This window comes from Gopherus flavomarginatus, chromosome 4, assembly GCF_025201925.1.
Source record: "Gopherus flavomarginatus isolate rGopFla2 chromosome 4, rGopFla2.mat.asm, whole genome shotgun sequence".
Lineage (NCBI taxonomy): Eukaryota > Metazoa > Chordata > Testudines > Testudinidae > Gopherus > Gopherus flavomarginatus.
Genome location: NC_066620.1, coordinates 118,912,051 through 118,935,031, shown reverse-complemented (window position 1 = coordinate 118,935,031; position 22,981 = coordinate 118,912,051). Strand labels below are relative to the sequence as shown.

At 40.9% G+C, this 22,981-nt stretch overlaps 2 protein-coding genes across 14 annotated transcripts in view; one reads left to right on the top strand and one right to left on the bottom strand.

Moving 5' to 3' along the window:
- Window positions 1–22,981, bottom strand: part of PTPRK (protein tyrosine phosphatase receptor type K) — a 616,176-nt gene that overhangs the window by 100,799 nt on the left and 492,396 nt on the right. For 11 of the 12 annotated variants that reach the window (XM_050949447.1, XM_050949436.1, XM_050949438.1 and 8 more), the window contains exons 8-11: window positions 18,877–19,179; window positions 8,883–8,992; window positions 7,553–7,754; window positions 2,850–2,955 (exon numbers count right to left, since the gene is read on the bottom strand). In XM_050949447.1, coding sequence (XP_050805404.1) covers window positions 2,850–2,955; window positions 7,553–7,754; window positions 8,883–8,992; window positions 18,877–19,179 — 721 coding nt within the window. The remainder of the gene's footprint in view (window positions 1–2,849; window positions 2,956–7,552; window positions 7,755–8,882; window positions 8,993–18,876; window positions 19,180–22,981) is intronic. The other variant, XM_050949446.1, reaches the window with a different exon arrangement.
- The window catches only part of LOC127049284 (uncharacterized), a 225,808-nt gene that overhangs the window by 180,186 nt on the left and 22,641 nt on the right, over window positions 1–22,981 (top strand). The gene's annotated exons all lie outside the window — the stretch shown is intronic.

Sequence of the window (22,981 nt, the reverse complement as noted above, 5' to 3'; positions counted from 1 at the left end):
GTGTGGCTGATGTGATTAGGTCCTATGATGGTGTCCCCTGAATAGATATGCGGACAGAGTTGACAACAGGGTTTGTTGCAAGAATAGGCTCTTGGGTTAGTGTTTTTGTTGTGTGGTCTGTGGTTGCTAGTGAGTATTTGCTTCAGGTTGGGGCACTGTCTGTAAGCAAGGACTGGCCTGTGTCCCATGATCTGTGAGAGTGATGGATTGTCTTTCAGGATAGGTTGTAGATCCTTGATGATGCGCTGGAGAGGTTTTAGTTGGGGGATGAATGTGACGGCTAGCGGCATTCTGTTACTTTCTCCGTTGGGTCTGTCCTATAGTAGGTGATTTCTGAGTACTCTTCTGGCTCTGTCAATCTGTTTCTTCACTTCAGCAGGTGGGTACTGTAGTTGTAAGAACGCTTGATAGAGATCTTGTAGGTGTTTGTCTCTGTCTGAGGGGTTGGAGCAAATGCGATTCTATTGTAGAGCTTGGCTATAGACAATGGATCATGTGGTGTGTCCTGGATGGAAGCTGGAGGTGTGTAGGTAAGTATAGCAGTCAGTAGGTTTCTGGTATAGGATGGTGTTTGTGTGGCCATGACTTATTAGCACTGTAGTGTCCAAGAAGTGGATCTCTTGTGTGGACTGGTCCAGGCTGAGGTTGAAGGTGGGGTGGAAATTGTTGAGATCATGGTGGAATTCCTAAGGGCTTCTTTTCCATGGGTCCAGATGATGAAGCTGTCATCATTGTAGTGCAAGTAGAGCAGAGGCGTTAGGGGACGAGAGCTGAGAAAGCGTTTTTCTAAGTCAGCCATAAAAATGTTGGCATACTGTGGGGCCATGCGGATACCCATAGCAGTGCTGCTGATTTGAAGGTATATGTTGTCCCCAATATGTGAAATAGTTATGGGTGAGGACAAAGTCAAAGTTCTACCACCAGTTTTACCATGACATAATCGGGGATACTGTTTCTGATGTCTTGTAGTCCATCTTTGTGTGGAATGTTGGTGTAGAGAGCTTCTACATCCATAGTGGCTAGGACGGTGTTTTCAGGAAGACCACCAATGGACTGCAGTTTCCTGGAAGTCAGTGGTGTCTTGAAGATAGCTAGGAGTGCTAGGAATTTAACTGTATGGAGTAGAAATCCAGCAACTTCATGAAAAAACTCATGCAGATACAGACAGACATCATCTTCCTTTCCAAAAGCAAACAGATGGACATCAGACCAGAAGGACTAAAGGTAAAAAATCCATTGCAATCTACATACCACACAGACTATGCTGATAGATTGTGCCCCACACACTCAAAGAAACTGAAGAACCACCTGATCAACATCTTATACAGCAAACAAGGACAGATTAAGAATGAACTCTCAAAACTGGAGACTCTCATAAAAAACCAAGCTCTGGACACTGGAGGTTCCAACTCAGGCCATGCAGCGGTTGGTCCATGCCACCCCCTTCTACTCTCAATGCAGAGCAAGAAGAGAGCAGGGGAGCAGGTGCATAACAATGGACACTGCCTGCAAGAATTCTCCAGCATCATGCTCATGGAGCACATGCATACCCGCAGTAAACTACACATAGGGACCACCACTTGAAGAACATGATGTGCTGCTATCCAGGAGTTTCAATGGTTTATAGGAGGGGCAGTCAACAGGTGGACTGTGGGCCAAATCCAGACTGCCAAATGCTTTTGAATGGATCCCAAATATTTTTATTTACTTATCATTACCTTGAGCAAGAAATTTGGACCTTGACAAAAAGTTACTGACTGTCCCTGGTTTATAGTTTTATTTACGGATATAATTCCTAGAAAGGAAATGAATCTGAGTAGTTATCTCCAGTGCAAATAATCAAATTAACAACACCAACAGCAAGGCTCTAGAATTACAAACTCTCCACCTCTGTGATAAGTAGTGAAATCTGGTTAGTTTGTATTTGGTATATCCGTAAAACTAGGCATCTGAAAGACTGAAATGGTGACCAATCCTCCAGATGTAAATATCTAAACACAAATATATTCTAAGCTACTCATCCTACAGTACCAAGCTACTCTTAAGACTGCTTTACTCTGAATAACAATGTTGTTTACAAACAGCTCATTTTCTGTACCTTAAAGTAGAAAAAGTACCATCCTATTCAAGCAAAAATATTGGTAAAAAAAAGTCTTTGTCAAATAGAAACCAAACATGGATTTCCCACCAACAATGAGAAATTAAAACAGGATGTAGATTAATCTTTGCAAACAGAATTAAATTATCTTTCAACTGGGAGGACATAGGAAAAGGTCTCTCAAAGTTAATATAACATGAAATATTTTAATATGATTAAGGGACACCCCAAATAAAATTTAATATAGCTATAAGTTGATTTCTAATAAGCACTTCTGGAAGGAGAATTAAAAAAAAAAAGTCAAATAGTTTGCATTCACCACTATTATTCTCCTATTTCCTCCAAGCTTCCAATTTTCCAATCTTAGCTATGAAATGCATTATACTATAGCTGATTTAAAATACTGGAGAGGTAGTGCTATCTTCAAATTTTCTTTTTGACAAATACTTTCAAACCTCGCATTTCACAGATACCAAGAGAGGAAGTGAAATGAAATGGTTCTCAACTAGGGGGGTGGGCTAATTGAAACAGAAGAGATAGGCTGATGATTAAGGTAATGAGTATCTAAAACCCTCTGAAGAATTTACTCTTATTAACTATAGGTCTATTTGTAGTCTTTGTCTAACCAAGAAAAACAAACCTCCTGACATAAATGTCAAATGAATATCACTTAGAAATGAATTGCTTTATTAGCTGCTAAGCAACATGCAATCTACTACAGAAACTGTTTGTTTGTTTTTTAAATAAATACCTGATAGGAGCACCTTTGGCTTGAGCTGGTCTCAACAATACAGTTATGGTAGTAGCAGTTTCATTGAGAGATGCGTCAACTCCTTCATAGTCCGGTAAAGTAGGAGCTGATTAATGTTAAGGGAAAAAAGAAGCACCAAGAATCAAATTAGCTAAAGCATTGTGAATTTTCATTAGATTCTGTACCTGCAAAAACATTGCACAAAGTCACATTTTCACAGGCTGCTAGAGTCTTTTTGATGATTTTGCAGCCAGGCACCCACTGTTGCGTATCTGGAACTCCACAAGCAGTAATAAAATACCCCACAAATATCCCCATATCCATTAAGTTAGATAGGTTCACACAGGACAAAGGGTGGAAATGATGGGAAAAGGTGACTACGTATGTATTCTTCCTCCATTTGTACTTTTTTTTGTTGTTTACAGGCTTCTGCAGAAAAGGAACAAAAAGCCTGTAAATCTCTCTTTAGCCTCCTCTTTTCACCTTTTTAATCACCCGTCTTCAGACCCCCACCCCCAGCAGCCTCCATAATCTCTCTCTCTGGCCCACAACGTTTTAGGATCCCTTCAAGTTTCATGTTTACTTTCACGGAAGAATAGACGTACACTACTAGATTGGGGAGAGTGATAACATACAGCTTCTAAATCAGCCTAGTGAAGCTAAAAGCTGCTCTGCCACTTCTGTAGCACTGCCGAGGATCCCACTGGGCAAGAAGGGGAGGCAGTAGTTTCCCTTTGAAATATCACCTGCGAGTAATCTTTGAGGAGGCATTTTAAAGGGAAATGTCTGCCTCCCTTTTCCAGCCAGGCACTCAGCAACACTAGAAAAGTGGCTGGAGTGACTTAACTTCATTGCATTGAATTGGGATGTTTTTTAAGACACTCAATTCAAACTTTTAAGTGAAAATAAAACTTGCAGGCAGACCATTTGGGAGGTTGGTGGAGGTGGGAAGAAAGAAAACTGAGGGCTAAATGGAATGCAAGGGAAGGAGGACAGAAAAGGATGGATGAGTTGTATGAGAAATGAGGACAGCAGACAAATTACTCCACTTTAAAAAGAAAGAAACATGTATTTGTTATTTAATTCTCAGAACTTATACTGCATTAGCAGAAGCTGGAGAACAAGGAAGCTCATTCTTAAGGGAATTATACTTCACTGGAAAATAAAAAGATAATGGCTTGTTGCGGGGTCCATTAAAGTGCTCAAAATTGAAATGAAGCTACATGTAAACTTTGTCAGTGGTGGAAAATTCATCATCATCCTGCGTAAATTGTTCCATTGATTAACTACTCTCACCATTAAAAATTCACACCTTATTTCCAGTCTGAATTTGTCTAGCTTTAACGTCCAACTATTGGATCATCCTTCCTTTTTTTCCCAGATTCAAGAGCCCATTGCTAAATATTTGTTCCCCATGTAGACACTTACAAGACTATAATAAAGTCATGGCTTAACATTCTCTTTGTTAAGCTAAATAGATTGAATTTTTTGAGTTTATCATTGTAAGACTTATTTCCTAATCCTTTAATCAGTCTCCTCGCTCTTCTCTGAATCCTCTCCAATTTATCAACATCCTTTCTGAGTTGCGGGCACCAGAACTGGACAAAATATTCCAGCAGAGGTGGCATCAGTGCCAAATACAGAGGTCAAATAACCTCTTTACTCCTACTCAATGTTCCTATTTATTCATCCCAGGATCACATCAGCTCTTTCAGCCACAGCATCACACTGGGAGCTCATGTTCAGCTGATTATCCCCCACAACTCCCAAATCTTTTTCAGAGTCACTGCTTCCCAGGGTAGATTCCCTCAGCTTTTAAGTATGACCTACATTCTTTGTTCCCATATGTATACATTTACATTTATCCATACTAAAACCATATTCTTTGCTTGAGCCCAGTTTACTAAGCCACTTGGATTGCTTTGGAGGAGTGATCTGTCCTTTTCATTATTTACTAATCCCCCAATTTGTGTGTCATCCACAAATTTTATTCGGGATGATTTTTTTGTTCGTTTTCTTCCAGGTCATTGACAAAAACAGCCACGAACCAATCCCTCAGCCAGTTTTTAATGTGTGCAATGTCAATTTCATATTGTTCTAGTTTTTTAATCAAAATGTCATGTGGTACCAAGTCAGATGCCTCACACAAGTCCAAGTATACTGAGTCAATGCTATTACGTTTATCAATCACACTTGTAATCTCAGGGGGAAAAAAGATCAAGTTAGTTTGATAAGATCTGTTTTCCAGAAGCCTATGTTTGTTTGCATTAGTTACATTATCCACCTTTATTTCATTATAAATTGAGTCCCATATCAGCCACTGATTTGGCTCATAATTATTTTCAGCTTTGTGAAATGGCCGTATTAAAGTACCAAGTATATATATTCCTGGTCTGGACTGTATTCTGTTTACACATTATAAATGTGATCAAATCACAATGACATTTACTTTGGCTACCATTAACTTTTAGTTCTGTGATCAGTTTCTCTTTACCTGCTCGGACAAGGTCTAATACAGAATTCCCCCATGTTGGCTCCAACATTTTTTGAGTTACAAAATTGTCATCTATAATATTTAGAAATTCAAGGATATTTTAGTACTGGCAGCATGAGACCTCCATCATATGTCACTCCAATTGAAGTCCCTCATGATCACATAATTTTTTCTCCCTACAGATTATAGATAGATGCGTAAGGAGGTTCGTAGGACACTGACTAGTGTCCCTATCTTCTGCTTTATCTGTTAAGACATTGATCCATAAGCATTCAAGATCATTTTCTTCTGACTTATCAGTGACTCTGAAACAGATAATGGCATTTTTGGCAGGGCGCCACTCTCCTTCCCCCTTTGCCCACTCAATTCTTCCTAAATAGGTTATAGCCATTGATTTTAACATTCCAGTTGTGCAAATCAACCCACCAGGTTTCAATAATACCAACTAGACTGAATTTATGCTCATAAATGAGGCATTCCAATTCTTCTTGTTTGTTAGCCAGGTTCCTAGCTTTAGTGTATAGGCAATTAAAGAATTTCTTCTCTTTATGTCCTTTGGTTTCTTAATTAATTTTGTTCTCAACATCATGAACACAGCACAAAATCAAATCTCTCTCTTTTTACCTTTCCCTTTTGCTATTAGTTTAACCCTATCCTGACTATTCTAGCCTCTAAACTGTAACATGGTACATAATTCAAGGAGCTCTGCTTTTAACTGCCTCTACCCACTCGTTTGTGTGTGTTTGGAAGCAGGGTGATGAGGGCAGTGCATGAGGAGGGCTTCATGCAGAGATTTAGAGTAACATTTGGAAAAATTTGACCCCCCTGCTTTAGAAACATCTCAAGACAACAATGTAGCAGAATGAGGCTGTGATGGTGTGTTCACCCCATGCTTGCCCTGAAAGGGTTAATGAAGGCTAAGAAGTGGGCTAATTAACCCAACAGGCCACAGCTAAGAGGAATTAGGGAATAAGCAATTTCTGGACTGAGTGAGGGTGCCCAGCTCGGGAGGAACAAGCTGGGCTGGGACTATAGAGACAAGAAATGGGAAACAGAAGGGGGCTGCTGGGAAAGTCTGCAGTCACTCCCTGGGAGAAGGGAGGTATGTTTGGTCTGGCAAACCCAGACAGCAGGGAAGCCAGGAATGTAGGACAAAGCTCTGGGGAAGGCAGTAAGGTCTCGAAGGGAACTGGCCTTGATGGCTGGCTACAGGATCCCTGAGCCGGAACTTAGGAGTAGAGGGTGGTCCCGGGTTCCTCTGCCAGCCACTGAAGGAGTGGCACTACAAGGCAGTGAATGGGCAGACTGCTTTAGTACTCTGGGAGGTGAAAACACATCGAGTGACCTGGCTGGAGGGCTAAGTCACGAAGGGGCAGCAGCAGCTCATGGAGTGAGAGAGGGGCTGCAGACACAGAAAGAGAAAAAGGATAGTATGCAACCAGAGGAAGGGGTGTTGTCCTGGTGATCTACTCCCCAGACTGAGCAGGAGGATGCGCAATCCCAGCAGTGAGTTGAGGGAAATAATCTGCTTAGCATTGTTTTAGGTTTTCAATTGACTTATATATCTATTGTCTGTCACGTTCTAAAATTAGCATGTCATATAATCAACTAAATCTCAAAGGTTGACTTGAGACTAATTTTACTAGTTGCCAGCTCTATGAACTGCAGCCTTATTCTTTGAGAAGAATACTGAAGGGTAACACAATTACATCTACCAGTATTTTCCTATCAAATTGTTTATATTTTCATTCTGTAATTCTCTAGTTTTCATTACACTGAGATTTTTAAAACAATTAGCACCAGTATTCCTTGATTCTGCTTCCCTGTTCTGCCATTAAATTACTGTGGGTAAATCAGTTAACTTCTCTGCACCTCACTTCCCTGATCGGTAAAACCAGTGTAATACTTAACTCGTAAATCATTGTGAGACTTAATGTTTGAAAAGCACTCTGAAATCCCTAGATGAAAAACACAATATTTAAAATTAAAAAATTGAAAACATTTGAAAATTATAGGCGCATAATTTTCTTTTAATGCATCTGCATACCCTTGGACTTGTAGCAGTATTTAGAGAATATATCCCAAAACATTCCCAGTAAAGTTGAACCACTTTAAATGGCTGGAGTGCATGGTTATTTGTTTTTCTCCTTATTTTTAAAGTCTCAGAAACATACTGTACAAAACCATTGCCTTTTGTTTTTTCAGTTACCTGAGATGTTGGTTGTTACGTTGATTGCTGTCGCTGGTCCAAACCCTTTGACTGTGCTGGCACGTATAAAGAATTGGTAGGTAGTACCAGGGTGCAGATGTGAAAACACATGGTGCGTACTGTTCCAGACCTTTGACACAGTCTGTGGGGGTCCCGCCACTAGGACAGCAGGATCAAATGACCTTATACTGCTATAGCTAACCTGTTAAAATGATTGTTTTTAAAATTATGTTAGAGCTTTTGGCAGACATGGGCAGAATTTTATCTATTTTCTTATTTGTAAAGGAGATAGATGGCATGCAGATACCTTACTGTAGACATCTTGAGAACATGGTATTTGCTGAATGTTATTTTATTGATAGGTATTAAAATACAATCTGTTTCACTCTTCTTTACCGCTATACATACTTTTCTCTCTTCTATCTCCCTACATTCTTAATACCTATAAGCTAGCAGGGAGCATATCTTCTGTACTCTACCTTTTCCAACAGTCAAATTAAAATACTGTCTAAAATCATGTTAGGATATTCAAACCCAGCAATGACACAGTCAAGAACACCATTAGCATAGGTCAGAGCCTGCAAACACTAAAAGTTCAAATATTTTTATATTTTAATGAACTAATAAATTAGTATACATTAAGATTCCTCCCTCCTCCACTTTTTTTTTTAAAAAAGAGAGACAGAAAGACAGACTCTGCCCCAGAGTCCCCACATTTTGAAAGTGCCTGCATCCAAGTTCCCTGTGGGCTTGGTTTTTTTTCCCAAGGGCTCAAACATAGTCATAAAAAAAGAATCGTTCTAGAATCTGCATGCTGGCTTCCTTAAAGGGAAGGTAGCCAAAGTTATGGCAAAGGCTAGATAAGTCAATTTCACCATTAATAATCCTCTTCACATTTGTGTGTGTAACCTTCTCCTTCCACAAATGAGATTCCCGAGGTCTCCACTAAATCACGGCTTTGGAAGGCTGTATATTAATATTACAAGATTTAAAATTAGTGTTTCATTTACTCATGGATTCCATCATTTGTGATAGCCACACAGAAATGCTTCTTGACAAGGCCAACCAATACTATTATGTATTGCAACAAACTCTAGTCACCACAATAATTCTATTACTCTGTGAAACAGAGTAACAGCTAATTGAACAGAATCTTTCTGCAAACCATAAGCATATAAAATCATTAGTAATTATTTCCCCACTCTCTAACCTCCTTAAGGTGAACAAATAGCATGCGTAAAAAATTGGGACACTTTTTTTTGGGGCGGTGCTGTATATGAGACAAAGCCCCTAATATCACCCTAAGCTTCCTAGATGTTCTTTCTATTACCTCATACTGCGTAATGATGCCATTTGGATCCACAGGTTCTTTCCAGTTCAGGAAGATCTTGTCTTCAAATGGGGTCCCTTTTAGTGATTTTGCAGGTACAGGGCCAGGAACTGCAAATAAATTAGAATTTTTTAAAAGTAGGACCTCTAGCAAGAGAGAGAGAGAGAGAGAGAGAGAGAGAGGAGTAAACTGAACATCGGGTGATGGCATACCCCATCAATGACTGCAGTTAATGCAATCCCTAAATATTAATACTCCTTTTACTGTAAAAAAAAAAAAAAAAGGCACAAGCACATCAAAGGGTGTACTCTTATCCAGGTATGCAGGGAATGCACCCAGTCGAGACTGCTCCCCAAACATGGTTTCATATGAGTCACGCAAGGTAAATTAATTTGGTCTTGCAAAGCAAACAGTGAAAAAACAAAACCACATCACAGTCTCAGTCTTTAGTGAACCTCACTAACTTTAATAATAATTCAGCAGAAGGATTTTGAAGACTGCCTCAAAACCAGCCTTCCATATCAAAGGCCCATAATCATATAATTAAGTACATGTTATACTGCTCCTCCTGGCATCTACTAAAGATAGAAATGCTGGGAAACTTTGGTGTCAGTCACCCCCCTCTTCTAGCTTTGTTTTAAAAATTAAAAATCTTAATTAAAAAACAGTTGTTCAACCATCATCGCTGCTTTCCAAGACAATAATGTTAATGCTGTAGTAGAAGGAGAACTGCCTGCTTCAATCTTTCAAATAAAAGAAGTTTTTCAAAGCTTTTATCTGAACTAAGCTAGAATGACCAAAGTTTCTTATATCAATATATGTCTCCCCATCCCCAGTATAACAAGGTTTGAAGAGTCACTTTAGGACCCATGACCTGAAGTGTGATTCATAATAACTAGCAATCACATCAGTATTAGGTCTGAGTGCTTAGTTATCTCCCATTTTCAGTTTACAAAATTTTCACACCCCCTTGTGCAATATGGTTCTTTTTAACCATCAGCAACTCGCCTGGAGTTGAGGATGAATGTTTTGAAAGATTGGTGGGAGGAGGGGAGTGCAGACTGAATGTAAGAAAGATTTTATTTTTAAAGTATCAGAGGGGCACCCGTGTTAGTCTGGATCTGTAAAAGCAGCAAAGAATCCTGTGGCACCTTATAGACTAACAGACGTTTTGGAGCATGAGCTTTCGTGGGTGAATACTCACTTTGGTGCATCCGACGAAGTGGGTATTCACCCACGAAAGCTCATGCTCCAAAACGTCTGTTAGTCTATAAGGTGCCACAGGATTCTTTGCTGCTTAATTTTTTAAAAAAGTCTCTCAACTTAACAACTTGTTTTGATTTAAATATCCAAGCATATATTTATCTTCCGTTTTTAATTAGTTCCCTTCTCCTCCCTCCCCCCTTTATCCAACATGCAATGAGCTTCACACATGACATTTCCTGGAGATTTCCTGCAATTTTGTAAGGGGCAAAAATAAATTAAAAATCACTGGATCAAAGGAAGTGCTATGCACGGTGTTAGCAGAATCAAGGAACAGAGAGTGGCCTGTCACAACAGTAAGATTTATTTCAGTCTACATAGAAGACGTAAATGATGAGCTGACCTCCGGGATAGGCAGCATAATATGATACATTAATAATAAATTCATGGAGTCAGAGAAGCCCATAAGTAAACAGATGAGACTCCAACCCAACTTCATAGGAACTGTTATCCATCTGTCAGTTGCAGACTTGGGAGAAGTTAACTAAACGTACATACTGCTGTTTTGCTTCACTGTACTGACACAGATTGTGTAGTGGATAAAGGCTGATGTGCCATGACAGCCCCTCTGTGCTGTTTGTTGCATTCAAGGATGCTGCCATAGGCGTCAGTCTATTTTTCATGGGAATGCTCGGCTGCTTCTCTTCTCCACAGGTCACATGAAGCATAGTGTTGCATGTAGTCTGACCCAGGTGATAGGTTTCATTTTACATCTGAATGTGTGTATAAGAACGTATGGGACTGTAGCTAAAGAATTCCAAACACACTTGCTTATATTTTGCTAAAACAGTTTTAAAAATAGCATGGGGGAGGAAGGGGTAAACAAATGTCCACACATAAGTTTGCAAAGAAACCTGAAAAATTATTTATTGTATCTCATTTTTAAGGAGATTGTGCTGCATAAAGGAGTGAAACTGGACACAGGACTACAGGAGTCTTGTGTATTCATGCACCCTCCCACATTTATTTTTAAAGACCCAAGCGGGACAAACCCACAGACTGATCGCACTGCATGATCATAGTTCGCACTTCTGCACTATAATATTCTTTAATAGTAGTAGCAATAAGGTTAAACTGACTGGCACTACATGAGCCTAGTTAGTTCCATGATTCTTTTTCCACAGGCACCAAAAAAGCACTGGAACAGAAATTCAAACTGTGATTATAATAAACCTCTGCTGCTGAGAATGCCAGACACATAAATTGGGGGAAGGGGAGTAGAGGAAAAAATAAGTGCCTAGAAACAAAGGTTGGCAAGTGAGGAGAGGGATATATGAAAGCAAAGAGATTCTAAAGAGGAGTGTATCTGTAAACCAGAGGGCAGATTCACCAACCAGGTTAGTCAAAATAAAGCCTGAATTCTCAAGTCCAGTCCCCAGGTCCCTTTCCTCAGAGACAGTTTTATTAACAAAAATATTATGCAAAAAGAGTCAATGTACCACAGGACACTAGGCAACAAAGACCTATTTCTAGGGTTGCCAACTTTAAATTGCACAAAACCGAACATTCTTGTCCTTCCCTTCTCCAAGGCCCTACCCCCGCTTGCTCTATTCGTCCTCCCTCCGTCTGTCACTCGCTCTCCCCCACCCTCACTCACTTTCACCAGGCTGGGGCAGGGGATTGGGGTGCAGGAGGGGGGTGAGGGCTCCTGCTGGGGGTGTGGGCTCTGGGGTGGGGCAGGGGTGCAGGGGGTAGGAACTCTGGGCTGGGGGTGTGGGCTCTGGGTGAGCCAGAAATAAGGGGTTCAGGGTGCAGGAGAGGGCTCTGGGCTGGGGCAGGGGATGAGGGATTCGGGGTGCAAGAGGGGGCTCTCAGCTGGGGAGTTTGGGAGTGGGTGCAGGCTGCAGATAGGAGTTCAGAGTGCAGGAGGGGGTGCGGTCTCTGGCTGGGGGTTTGGGCTCTGGGGTGCAGGAGGGGCTCTGGGCTCAGGCAGGGGGATGGGGTGCGGGTCCCAGATGCACTTACCACAGCTCCCAGGAAGCGTCCGCCAGGTTCCGGCGGCGCATGGGCGGCTCCACTCACTGTCCTCGGGCCTGCAGGCATCACTCCTGCAGCTCCCATTGGTCGTGGTTCCCAGTCAGTGCAAGCTGTGGAGTCGGTACTCAGAGCGGGGGCAGCAGGCAGAGCCTCCCTGGCTGCCCTTGCGCCTGTGGGCTGCAGGGACCTGGCAGCTGCTTCTGGGAGCCGCATGGAACCAGGGCAGGCAGGGAGTCTGCCCTAGTCCTGGGCCCCTGCTGTGCCACTGACCGGGACTTTTAATGGCCCAGTTGGCAGTACCGACCGGAGCCACCAGGGTCCTTTTTCAACTGGGCATTCTGGTCAAAAACTGGAGCTGACGTCTAATCTTTGAGTCACTGCATTCACCTGGGTGACTCAAAAAGAGAGTTTGTGGTTCCGTCAGCCTTCCCTTTTCTCCTCCCAATACCTCTACGCAATGGCCCCTCATCCTCTTTTGGAGCCCAGCATTTTATAACACACATATCCGTAGACCACAGCTTCAGTCTTAATTCTGAATTCCCTTGTTTTTATGTGCGTAAATCAATTTTATTTTAGACAAGGTTTGTCAATTTCTAATGAAATGGAGATAGTGTCATACCAATGTGCATAGGGCTCCCAAGTTGTTTGCACAAAGAGTTCTGAACTTATATTAAAAAATATAAAAAATAATAAATATACTATAAACTGAAAGGGAATTTCATCATGGATTTATGATGGAAATGTCACTAGCTCTTTTCATGATTTATGGATATCACAAGACGACATTTCATGAAATTATATACTTGTATAGTGCATAGCTGATAATTTATTCTTTTATATATTTATAAGATGGCAGACTTTCCAGAATACTATACTTAAAAATAACACAATCAATTGATCTGACATCAGAATAATTATTTTAGAGCATTAAATTTGCATTAAATTACATCATAGTTATAAGCAAATTGAAATTCCCAAATAGTGTCAGTGTAATATTGTCCTGCACTAACTTTATAGGAAAGGCATTTACTACATCAGTTTTGTTTGGAATGTTTTAAAGGACACCAACAACTATAAAATGATTCTTGCTTCAGTTTTCCTGCTACATAATAATGAAAGTGTCAACAGCATATTTTCTTTATTATTAAGGATACACTCCACGGTGAAGGCTGCATGGAAATACACACACTATATAGAGATATAGGCACAGTTATAGCAAGAAGAATTCCTTTGTTGTACAAAAAAAGGTAATATGTACCAGGAATAAACTGATAACATTTACTCGGGGGTAAATATCCATTTACAATACTTGCAGTAAAGTGCTTTGTGGTTGTGAAAATAGCACCCAAACGTCATTCAAGTATCTGATCTTTTTGTTCTTGTACAGGGGTTCTTGACCTGGAAGTACTGAAACCTATGGGGGTTGTAAACAGATGTAAGGGGATCACAATAACCCTGCCTTTCTCATACAACTCTCATGAGATGGTATGCTGGGGTTTTCATGGGACAGAAAAGATTGACAACCACTGTTCTGGTGTATGTAGACTATGACTGCAGGCCTACAGAAGATTATAAAGCCACAAAATTGGGGTGGGGAAAAGGGACAAAAGAATATGGAGAAAGGGAAAGAACTGAGTAGATAAGATGAAGGAAGGAAGAGAAAAAAGGAGTGGAAGAAGGGAAAAAAGCAGCATAGCGAAACTGGGAATGTACAAAGAGAGAAAAAAGGATAATCAATATACATGAATTACTTTAGGAGTAACTTGCTGATTAAATATGTAAAAACTAAAAGATGTAAAGTTTCAAGAGAGTATATTTAAAAAAAAAAAAAAAGCACCTCTGTTATCCAACAGCAGTATTTTGCAATTTTCACAGTATTTACTATAGTAAATACACAGATTAGGATTTGACAAACTCTCTCTTTCTGGTATAGGAGACTACAAGACACAATATGATTTGGAAATTAAGCCAGCTCCACAGAAATATTTCCCAATACAAATTCTAAAAATGGAAATACTGAGGAATTTATTAAAATGAAAAAGATTTGAGAGAAAAAACTTAAAATGGTCACTCAGGGAATCACAGAACAAACTCCCACCACACAACTACTACCAGTACACAGTTCCAAAATACTTTCTGAGGTAACCAATGGGAGAACAGACAAGATGGGTATGGCACTGTAGAAGTATACTTTTCAATTTGACCACTGATGCAAATAACATCCTGTAACAGGGTTGGCACCCACCTCTCGCAAGTTCCCCCTTTCTCTGGCTGATAGTGCCTGCAAACAGTTCTTTTCACAGGGTAGCACCCACCTCTCACATGCAGCCTTTTGGCCAATGGTTCTCTCAGCAGGTCTTCAGCAACTCAGCCCTCTGGCTGAGCCACATACATTGTCCTCCCTTCCGGGGTATACAGTGCAAGTTCTTCTCATAGTCCTGGTATGGGGCCGTGGGTCTAAGGCTTCTTTCAGAGGCACGGCCTTGTTCAACCACCCAGCCAAGGCCCATTTGGGTACCCGCAGATTGTGGTGTTTCAGCAGGTCTCCCTGGGCTCATCTTCAGCCAGACCAGCAGGACCCATCTCAGCACCCTCGCTGGCTTGGCCAGGTTCTGTGCTCAGTCCCGCTGGGCTTCAGGCTTCCTGCACTAACCTTCTGCTGGTCCTGCTGCTCTTCAGCAGCCTTCCATGGGGCTTCAGTCCTGCAGTGAGCTCTCCACAGCGAGCTGTCCGTGGTACTGCTGTTCTTCCAACCAGGGAGTCATCCAGTGTTCACTCCTCGAGCTCCACAAAGCAACTGACTTCTCTGCTAGTCTGTTTGTTTTATATAGGGCCCTTCTGGCCCCAGACTAGCTGCTCCATCAGCCCCTCTAATTGGTTGTTCCTCTGCAGCCACTCTAGGCTGCCTGGAGCACTTCTCTCTGCTCTTATTCTGGGGCGGAGTAAGGCAGGGCCGTGAGGCCTCCAGCAGGGTGCTTCTGGACCTAGTCCACACTGCCACACAACCAAATGACTTTAAAAGTCACTTCCTAAATCTGATACAAAGAACAGTCAACACTGGGCTCAAGGTACAGGGTTAGACTGGGAGGAAGAGAATTTGGAAAAACTGTGCTGCTACAGTTTCTGACTTCATTAACATAAAGCTGGAATGACTTTATAATTGGTTTCAAAGAATATATATTACTCCCAGTAAAGGAGAGGGGAACTCACGTTAACACTAACTCCAAGTATAAACAAGGTCACTGATATACAGGTGGGAAGATTCAGAAAATCAAGTGTTTTGGCAAGCGCCAGTGGATCATTTGATCAGAGTGACAAGATTCAGTATCTTTTTTCATCTGAAAGCCTTCGTACTCCGTATTCCCAATAATAACCCAAAAGTTAAATTCAAGGTGAGGTTTCTACATGTTATAGTTTTTTTTGGACAAATTCTGCAAATCTAACTGACTAAAGGATATGAGAAGAGAATAAAAGGATATCTTGAAAAGGCAACTACTCAGCAACAGAGAACGAAACTCTATTCACATGGGCATAGCATCATTGCTTTGTTGATTCTCATGTAATACAGCAACTATGAATACCTATACTAAAACACAGACATATTAATAGTTCTCTCCGGTTTATATTTCTAACCACCTACAGAAAACTTAACACTAAATTTGATCTGCATAAAATATTAAAATTCTGTATGTCTCAAAAAAATCCTGTATATCAATCTCTGTGGTTCTCCACAACTACTTGTCTTCTCTAGCTATACTGTGAAATACCGCAACATTGTCTTCATTATTGCACTGTCTGAAACATCATTATTTTTCCTGTTTGCTGTAAAACTGATAACATGTTAAAAACACACAAGTGCTCCACCACATCCCAGTTTTGATTGCAGTCAGCATTTACGCAACTCACTTCATTGCTTGTACACATTATACAAACACACTGCACTTGTTTCAGTTTTCTCTTTTATGTATCTATGTTAGGGTTGTCAAGGCGTTTAAAAAATTTAATCACGCGATTAATCGCACTATTAAACAATAATAAACCATCATTTATGAAATATTTTTGGATGTTTTCTACATTTTCAAATATATTGATTTTAATTACAACATAGAATACAAAGTGTAAATCAAAAATAAATATAAAGTGAGCACAGTACAAGTATTTGCACTGTAAAAAAAAAATAGTATTTTTCAGTTCACCTAATACAAGTACTGTAGTGCAATCTCTATCTTTATCTACAAATGTAGAATTATGTCCAAAAATAAAACAATGTAAAATTTTAGAGCCTGCAAATCTACTCAGTCCTACTTCTTGTTCAGCCAATCGCTCAGACAAATAACTTTATTTACATTTGCAGGAGATAATGTTGCCCGCTTCTTGTTTACAATGTCACCTGAAACTGAAAACAGGCATTCTCATGGCACTGTTGTAGCTGGTGTTGCAAGAAATATATGTGCCAGATGCGCTCAAGAGTCACGTATCCCTTCATGCTTCAACTATCATTCCAGGGGACAAGCATCCATGTTGATGATGGGTTCTGCTTGATAACAATCCAAAGCAGTGTGGACTGATGCATGCTCATTTTTATTATCTGAGTCTGATACCAACAGCAAAGGTCTTTTTTGGTGGTTCAGGTTCTGTAGTTTCTGCATCAGAATGTTGCTCTTTTAAGACTTCTGAAAGCATCTCCACACCTCATCCGTCTCAGATTTTGGAAGGCACTTCAGATTCTTAAACTTTGGGTCAAGTGCTTTAGCTATTTTTAGAAATCTCACATTGGTACCTTCTTTGTGTTTTGTCAAATCTGTAGTGAAAGTGTTCTTAAAATAAACAACATGTGCTGTATCATCATCTGAGCCTGCGATAACATGAAATATATGGCAGAATGTAGGTAAAACAGCACAGGGGACATACAATTCTCCCCCTGGGGGTGCAGTCACAAACTTAATTAATGCATTATTTATTTAACGAGTGTCATCAGCCTGGAAACATGGTCTCTGGTATGGTAGCCAAAGCATGAAGTGGCATACAAATGTTTAGCATATCTGGTAAGTAAATACCTTGCAATGCCAGCTACTAAGTGCCAGGCAAATGCCTGTTCTCACTTTCTGGTGACACTATAAACAAGAAGAGGGCAGCATTATCTCCTGTAAATGTAAACTTGTTTGTCTTAGTGATTGACTGAACAAGAAGTAGGACTGAGTGGACTTGTAGGCTCTGAAATTTTACATTGTTTTGTTTTTGAGTGCAGTTATGTAACAAAAAAAATGGACATTTGTAATTTGCACCATCATGAAAAAGAGATTGCACTACAGTACTTGTATGAGGTGAATTGAAAAATACTATTTCTTTTATCATTTTTACAGAGCAAATATTTGTAAATCAAAATAATATACACTGATTTAAATTACAATACAGAATACAATATACATGAAAATGTAGAAAAATATGAAAAAATGTAATAAATTTTAATTGACATTCTATTGTTTAACAGTGCGATTAAAACTGCAATTCATCATGATTAATTTATTTAATCAATTAATTTTGAGTTAATTGCATAAATTAATTGTCATTAATTGATAGCCCTAATCTATGTCCTTACATGTATGTGCACACACACAAGATAAACGGTTTCTTTCTCTATTATGTGAATTGGCAGTTAGTCAGCTAAAGGTAATTAAGCCAGCTTTACTTCCATACTATCGTTTGCATCTAATTAAGGAACTATAGTTAATGCTATTTGAATTCCATATTAAGATTCATAACAGACAATCACTGAATAGCTTGATAAACATCTAAATCTGTCCTTTGTTTCTCCTCATGTAAGTAAGGCTGTCTTGCTAGCGGACTTAAACCAGGGACATGAAGACAGAGGTCTCAAAAAATTACTTTTTCTCTTTTTTAAAAAGTCAGCTAATAGATAATATATGTGCTATATAACATGCAACATATTCTGTTGAAGTTATCCTGAATTTCAGGTAGAATCTGAACTGAATATTTAAATATAAATGTATAGAATAAATTTCCTCTATTGAATATTCTGAAAAAAGGTCCTTAACTAACACCACAAATGGTCCTCGTGTCCTATATGAATATATTTCATAATTAAGGAAATATTTTTATCCGACATAAAAGTTATGCACAGTGGCATGGGCTAAATATTGGTCCATTTCAGTTAGTTTTTCAGAATGACTACTAAAATATTTGAAAAGCCCCAGTTTTGGGGGCCATTTAACCTCTTACAAACTAATTAATAGACCAGGGGTGGCCAAACTCTGGCTCGTGAGCTACATGAGGTTCTTTTACCATTAAAGTGAGGCTTGCAGAGCTCCCCGTGTCACCCCCGCATTCTCCATCTACCAGACTCGGAGATCGGGGAGAGAGGAGTTTAGGACCTCTGCCTTGCAACGAGGTGGTGGAGTAGGACATTCTGCCCAGCGGGGAGTGGGGTCACAGAGCTTCAGCCCTGCAGGGTGCTCCTTCTGGGGCTCAGGGTTTCAGCAGGAGTGGGGCTCAAGCCCAGACTCTTGTCAGGTGCCTCCCACAGAGCTGAAGCCCCAAGCCCTGGAGCCTGGCAGATGTGCTCCAGGTCTCGGACTTCTGAAGATTGTCGTATGTGGTTTGGAGGACCAGTAAGTTTGGCCACCCCTGGAACAGACTGACTTTTGTTCATCAGAAAACGTATTTTAACTCACTACACCATTCCCTCCCACTCCTTTAGATTAGATATCATGTCTATAATAGTATTTCTGCATACCATCTTCATCTGTTTGAATAATGGTCTCCTCACTCTCCTTTCGCCCTTCAGGATTAGTTAGGATCATTTTGAGGCTGACATTTGTGTAAGGAGGCAGGTGATCCACCACATGCTGGGGCGCTTTGGGGTCCATATCCAAGCAGTCTGCTTTGTTCTCATTGTGACCATGGAAGTAGTGGTAGCAAATAGTTACATTGAAAGTGTGACATCGAGTAATATTGTAACCCAGAGACTCCCAATCCACTGCAATATGTCTGGCCCGGATCTCAGCAATCTTCAGAGTTTTTGGTGTTCTCATGGGCTCTAGAAGACACAGAATATAATGGAGATAACACTGTTAACGTTTCCCACATTCACATTGACTTGTTAAGTGATACACTTAGAAATGTCAAAGCACTGGAGATACCCAGAATGTACAAACCCATCACTGGAAGAAGTGACACCCCTTGCAAGAAATACCCTGAGGTGAAATGCCACACATTTTCATTTCTTTCTGCTCCGTCTCTTCTCTGTAGGTTTCAATCAGTGATTAAGATTTAACAACATTAAAAATAAAATGTTAATTAACAGTGCTAAAAATTCAAAGCATTTAAGAATACAGAAGGCAAATTCAGGAAGAGAGTGACCAAAAGGCCACCACAGCTGTTGTTGCTAACTTCCCCCTATTTCCCCTTTATTGTTTTTTAAATGAGTAAATTAGATAATATATCACAGCGGTGAAGAGTCAACATGCTCTACGGTATGATTTATATCATGCCACCAAGCTATGCTGTATACTAATTACACTAATTGCTGTACTAAACTAGCAGTTACAAAAATGATGCAGATATTCATTAACGTTTATTATTTCAGTAATGATGCTATTAATTCAAGCAAGAAAGTAAAGAAATATTACAAAACACTTTTGGATGTTTACATCATATTCTACCTGCTTTCACCACCCAATACACTTTGCCTGTGCATAGCTCTGAGCTAGTAATCAGTGCACCATCACTCAAGCTCAACTGTTATCTGCCCATGAACTTCCACTCAGCTAGAAAGTAACAGCAGAACATGGAATACTTGGCTGGGTTGCCATCAATCTATCATTGTCTCTCCAGCACATTCATCCCTCATGTAAGACTAACTTTTATAGTCAAACTTAATTAAAATGATTACACAATGAAAGTCATGACCATGAAAATATATATATATAACACTAGAGCTGCACTAGAAATTTACCAAGGGAATGTTTCTACATTCTTAATATATATTTGCTTGACAAAGAAAATAAAGCAAGCTCTAGGGTACACTTTAACCTTGTGTCTTTGCTGATTCAAGGTGAAAACGACAAGAGAGAATACACATACATGAAACACATTCTTCTTTTTGGGGTGCAACTGTCCTGTGTAATTTTCCTTTATGAATCAAGAATCTCAAGTAGGCAAATGTTCTGTAGAAAGCACAGATGGCCTATCCAAATGTGTGAGAGTCTGAAGGAATATACTCTATTCAGCATGCAGTTTACAAGACAACTGCAACCAAACTACTTAATTTTCTTTCCACACACACACACACACACACACACACACACACACACACACACACGCAATTATGGATTAAAAGTCATACATTAGTTTTCTTAATATTCACATTAACCCATCACCTCCCTCTCAAATCCACTATGAGCTTGAATTTAATTGTTCTCTTCCACCCTTGAGTACCGAGTTACTATCAAATTCATGGTAAAAGAAAAATATTAGACTTCCTGGGTAGTGGCCTTCTGAACATGTTGCCCAATGTGACAAAACTACTAGGATTGAGAGAAATGATTTAATGGGTGCATGGAGATCAGATGGATGATGGAGGGACATAAGCTTCCTTTGGAAAGTGAGCATTGGATGTTACTTGTCTGCTCATCTATCTGAAAAACAGTAGTTATAAAGAAGAGCAGTAACTTGACAGTTCCTCAGGATACGTCTATGCTATAAGCTCTGTGGAAGGGGTTTTTCCGTCGCTGTATTAAAGGCACCCTCAGGCCTGGTCTACACTATGCGTTTAAACCGAATTTAGCAGCGTTAAACTGATTTAATCCTGCACCTGTCCACACAACGAGGCCCTTTATATTGATATAAAGGGCTCTTTAAACCGGTTTCTGTACTCCTCCTCGATGAGAGGAGTAGCGCTGAAATCAGTATTGCCATGTCGGATTAGGGTTAGTGTGGCCACAAATCGACTGTACTGGCCTCCGGGCGGTATCCCACAGTGCACCATTGTGACCGCTCTGGAAAGCAACCTGAACTCAGATGCACTGGCCAGGTAGACAGGAAAAGCCCTGCGAACTTTTGAATTGCATTTCCTGTTTGTCCAGAGTGGAGCTCTGATCAGCACGGGCGGCGATGCAGTCCCAAATCCAAACAGAGCTCCAGCATGGACCGTACGGGAGATACTGGATCTGATCGCTGTATGGGGAGACAAATCTGTTCTATCAGAGTTCCGTTACAGAAGACGAAATGACAAAGCATTTGAAAAATTCTCCAGGCTACGATAGACAGAGGCCACAGCAGGGACTTGGCACAGTGCTGCATGACAAGTGTAACAGAAAGCCAAAGAATCAAATGGACACTCGTGGAGGGAGGGAGGGAGGAGGGACTGAGGACTCCAGCTATCCCACAGTCCCCGCAGTCTCCGAAAAGCATTTGCATTCTTGGCTGAGCTCACAATGCCTGAAGAGTCAAAAACATTGTCCGGGGTGGTTCAGGGTATATCTTTGTCAATTTACCCCCTCTCTCCCCCCCCCCCCGTGAAAGAAAAGGGGGAAAAATCGTTTCTTGCCATTTTTCAATGTCACCGTATGTCTACTGCATGCTGCTGGTAGACACGGTGCTGCGGCGCTGAACAGCAGCATCCCCTCCCCTTCCTTTCCTGATGGCAGACGGTACAAAATGGTGGAAAACTGTCATCAGCCCGTGAGAGCTCCTGGCTGGCCTCGGGGAGGTCAGCCGGGGGCGCCTGGGTAAAAATGGGAATGACTCCCTGTCATTTCAGGCAGATGGTACAAAATGCTGGGTAACCATCCTCATCATAGCAGCTAGAGCCTGAGCTCCATCAGCCCCCCTGCCCCTTTCGTGTCTAAAGAAAAGATTCTGTACTCCCTGGACTATCATAGCAGCGGGGATGCTGGGCTCCTCTCCCCCACACTGCTTAATGTCCTGCCTGGACTATCATAGCAGCTGGAGGCTGCCTCCCCCTCATTTTATCTCACTAACAAGTCAGTGTTTCTTATTCCTGCATTCTTTATCACTTCATCACACAAATGGGGGGACACTGCCATGGCAGCCCAGGAGGGGTGTGGGAGGAGGGAAGCAACGGGTGGGGTTGTTGCAGAGGCACCCCCTAGGATGGCAAGCAGCTCATCATTTCTGCGGGATCTCTGGGGCTGTGACCTGGAGCGGCTGTGCTCTCTGGTTCTCTAGTAGACTTACCCCATATTCTAGGCAGGACTGACTCTATTTTTAGACAAAACATAAAGAAGGGAATGACCTGGGGAGTCATTCCCATTTTTGTCCATGTGTCAAGGTTTCTTTCCCCACTCTGAACTCCAGGGTACAAATGTGGGGACCTGCATGGGCACTTCTAAGCCTAATTACTAGCTTAGCTCTGGTATACTGCCACTACCCAGAATTCCAGTGTCTGGGGCACTCTCTATTCCCCTAAAACTTCCCCCTCCCGGGTTGCCTTGAGGGACTTCACCAATTCCCTGGTGTACACAGATCCAAACCCCTTGGATCTTAAAACAAGGAGAAATCAATCAGGTTCTTAAAAAGAAAACTTTTAATTAAAGAAAGAAAAGGTAAAAATTATCTCTGTAAAATCAGGATGGAAAACGCTTTAGAAGGTAATCAGATTCCTATAGACCAGAGGGCTCCCCCACCCAAGCCTTAGGTTCAAAATTACAGCAAACAGAGGTAAAATCCTTCCAGCAAAAAGAACCATTTACAAGTTGACAAAACAAACATAAGACTAACACGCCTTGCCTGGCTGATTACTTACAAGTTTGAAACATGAGAGACTGATTCAGAAAGATTTGGAGAGCCTGGATATACGTCTGGTCCCTCTTAGTCCC